This window comes from Anoplopoma fimbria, chromosome 14, assembly GCF_027596085.1.
Source record: "Anoplopoma fimbria isolate UVic2021 breed Golden Eagle Sablefish chromosome 14, Afim_UVic_2022, whole genome shotgun sequence".
NCBI classification, from domain to species: domain Eukaryota; kingdom Metazoa; phylum Chordata; class Actinopteri; order Perciformes; family Anoplopomatidae; genus Anoplopoma; species Anoplopoma fimbria.
Window position 1 is genome coordinate 3028387 of NC_072462.1, and position 2489 is coordinate 3030875.

Sequence of the window (2489 nt, forward strand, 5' to 3'; positions counted from 1 at the left end):
AGATAGAAATGCAATATATATATATATATATATATATATATATATATATATAGATAGATAGATAGATAGATAGATAGATAGATAGATAGATAGAAATGCAATAGATAGAAAGAAAAATAGAAAATTAAATATAGATAGTCTACTGAATTTCTATCTATAATTGTAATAGATAGAAATGTAGTATATAAATAGAAATGCAATAGGTAGAAATGTAGTATATAGATAGATGGAAATGTAATATAGAAATATGATGGATGGATGGATGGATATAAGATAGATAATTATATTGATACTTTAACAAACAATAAAGATATATAGATATAATATTGACACTTTAACAAAACAATAAAGACAGATGAATAGATATAATATAATATATTGACACTCTTAAAAACACTAACCTCCCTGTTGTTTGTCTGTGCCTCTCTAAATGTTGTCTCTATGACCTATAATGGTGTAAAATGAGTCAGGATTCACACTGGAACGAGCCCTCATTACCATGGAAGGAGCCCAGGATGCCCCTCAGCCTTCCACTAACATGAATTAGCGTTTCTACTGTTTGCTTAACTGCGAACTAACAAAAAAAAAAAGAAAACGAGCCTGTTGGTAAATATTGAAATCCCCCCCCCCCCCCCTCTCCATTGGCTCTGTTAAAGCACCGGGCTCTCCCTATTGATGAGCTGCAGCTAATCCATTGCATTTCCCTGTAAATAGCTTTCTGCATGAGAAAAGGGGCCCCCTCCTCTCCAATACCCCCCCTCTCCGTTTTGTCACAGGGGCCATTATAAATGATAAAGCTGTGTAGCATCAGCTCATGTTCAGCTACTCCCACTGTCCATTCACATGCATGTGCCCGTCCTACAGGTATCTCCTAACCTCCTGTCCTGTTTTTTTGTGGACTTTCAAGTTTAAGGATGTCATAAATGTTGCAGGGGGAGTTTTGGGGGCGTTTCTATGTTTCTATAAACTGAGTGATGCTTCTCTGTGTGGAAACCTTCCACATGCATCCGTGGAGGCCCCTGGTTGTGATTCCTGTGCAGCCATACCAACTGCGTCCTGATTGGCTCTCCCTGCAAGGTGGGGAGGAATTAACAAGGGTTGTCATCCAATGTGAGCTCAGGACCCCCCCCCTCCTCCTCCTCCTCCCCTAAACCAAAAAAAAAAAAACATACCTCGTGACAACCAAAGGCACTGTGATGCGAAAGAGCCCGAAAAGGAAATGACTGGACCCAAAACAGAGCTCGAGCTGAAGGGGATGAAATAGCAGAAATAATAATAATAATAATAAAAACATAATAAGAATAACACGTTTTTTTTTGAATAATGATGTTTTTTTTAGCTGTGCGCGCGTGAGAGGACATGTGCGGCTCGTGCGTGAAGCAGACCCTCAGCCGGTCCTCCTCACACCTCCGGATTGTGGATTTGTGACAAGAGCCAGGAGCCGAACCGGAGCAGGACTACCACGCATCCCGGGGACCTTCTCGTTCCTCGCAGCCTCTTGTTTTGGGGGGTGGAGGGGGGGGTCCCTCAAACTTTCCCTCTTGGCATCAAACCTTCACTCCTCTCCAACACCCCCCCCACCCAGGAGCCAAGACGGTGTCCCGCGTAGACCCGGGTCCGAGCAGCGCAGTCCGGGTGGGAAGGTCGGCACTGGTCGCCCTGCAGGCCGGAGACATGATGGTCCACTGCGCCGGCTGCGAGCGGCCCATCCTGGACCGGTTCCTCCTCAACGTGCTGGACCGAGCCTGGCACGCCAAGTGCGTCCAGTGCTGCGAGTGCAACTGCAACCTCACCGAGAAGTGCTTCTCCAGGGACGGGAAGCTCTACTGCAAGATGGACTTCTTCAGGTAACAAGAGGCAGAGAGAGGAGTCTGGATGCAGGGTTCCTTCAGATGGTGCCACAACAAAACACACCGCTTTAATGTTCCTTTTTATGGATGCAGTATTGATATAAAATGTAGAAATGCATAAAGAAAATGCTCAGCCATAATCATGTGGCCCACAATTTGAATTATATATGTGCATAGGGGTCAAAATATCAAGTCATGTGTTCAAAAAAAAAAGTATTATATTGAACCTGGATAAAATAAAACAAATATAATGTAAGAAAATATTATTTTTAACTAATATTTTAAAATGTAGGGTTTTAATTCGTCTCTCAACTGAAATATTGGTCACATGATGTAGCCTTTTAATTATAGGGCCTCTTAAATAAAACAACTAAAATGTAATTCAATGTGCAGCAGAGCATTTTTTTTTTTTTTTTTTTTAAATATGTATTTTGCACTTTTTTTTCAAAGCCCCATTAGGCTGTTAAGCGGGTTCACAGTCTAAAACACGGCCTCGGGTAATCCAGGGATAAGTGAAGCCTCTCTTTGCATCATTTTCACTCGCATGTGTCACTTATTTTCTCCCAAATTGTCTAATGACATGTGAGACGCATTAGCCTTTTGTCTCGGGACGGGGCTGTTGTTTGGCCTCCATCATCA

General features: G+C 42.4%; 1 protein-coding gene across 1 annotated transcript in view; it reads left to right on the plus strand.

Annotated features, from left to right (window-relative positions):
- Positions 1-1674: 1674 nt before the first annotated feature.
- Positions 1675-2489, plus strand: part of lhx5 (LIM homeobox 5) — a 13731-nt gene continuing 12916 nt past the window's right edge. The window contains exon 1 of the mRNA XM_054613096.1: positions 1675-1847. Coding sequence (XP_054469071.1) covers positions 1675-1847 — 173 coding nt within the window. The remainder of the gene's footprint in view (positions 1848-2489) is intronic.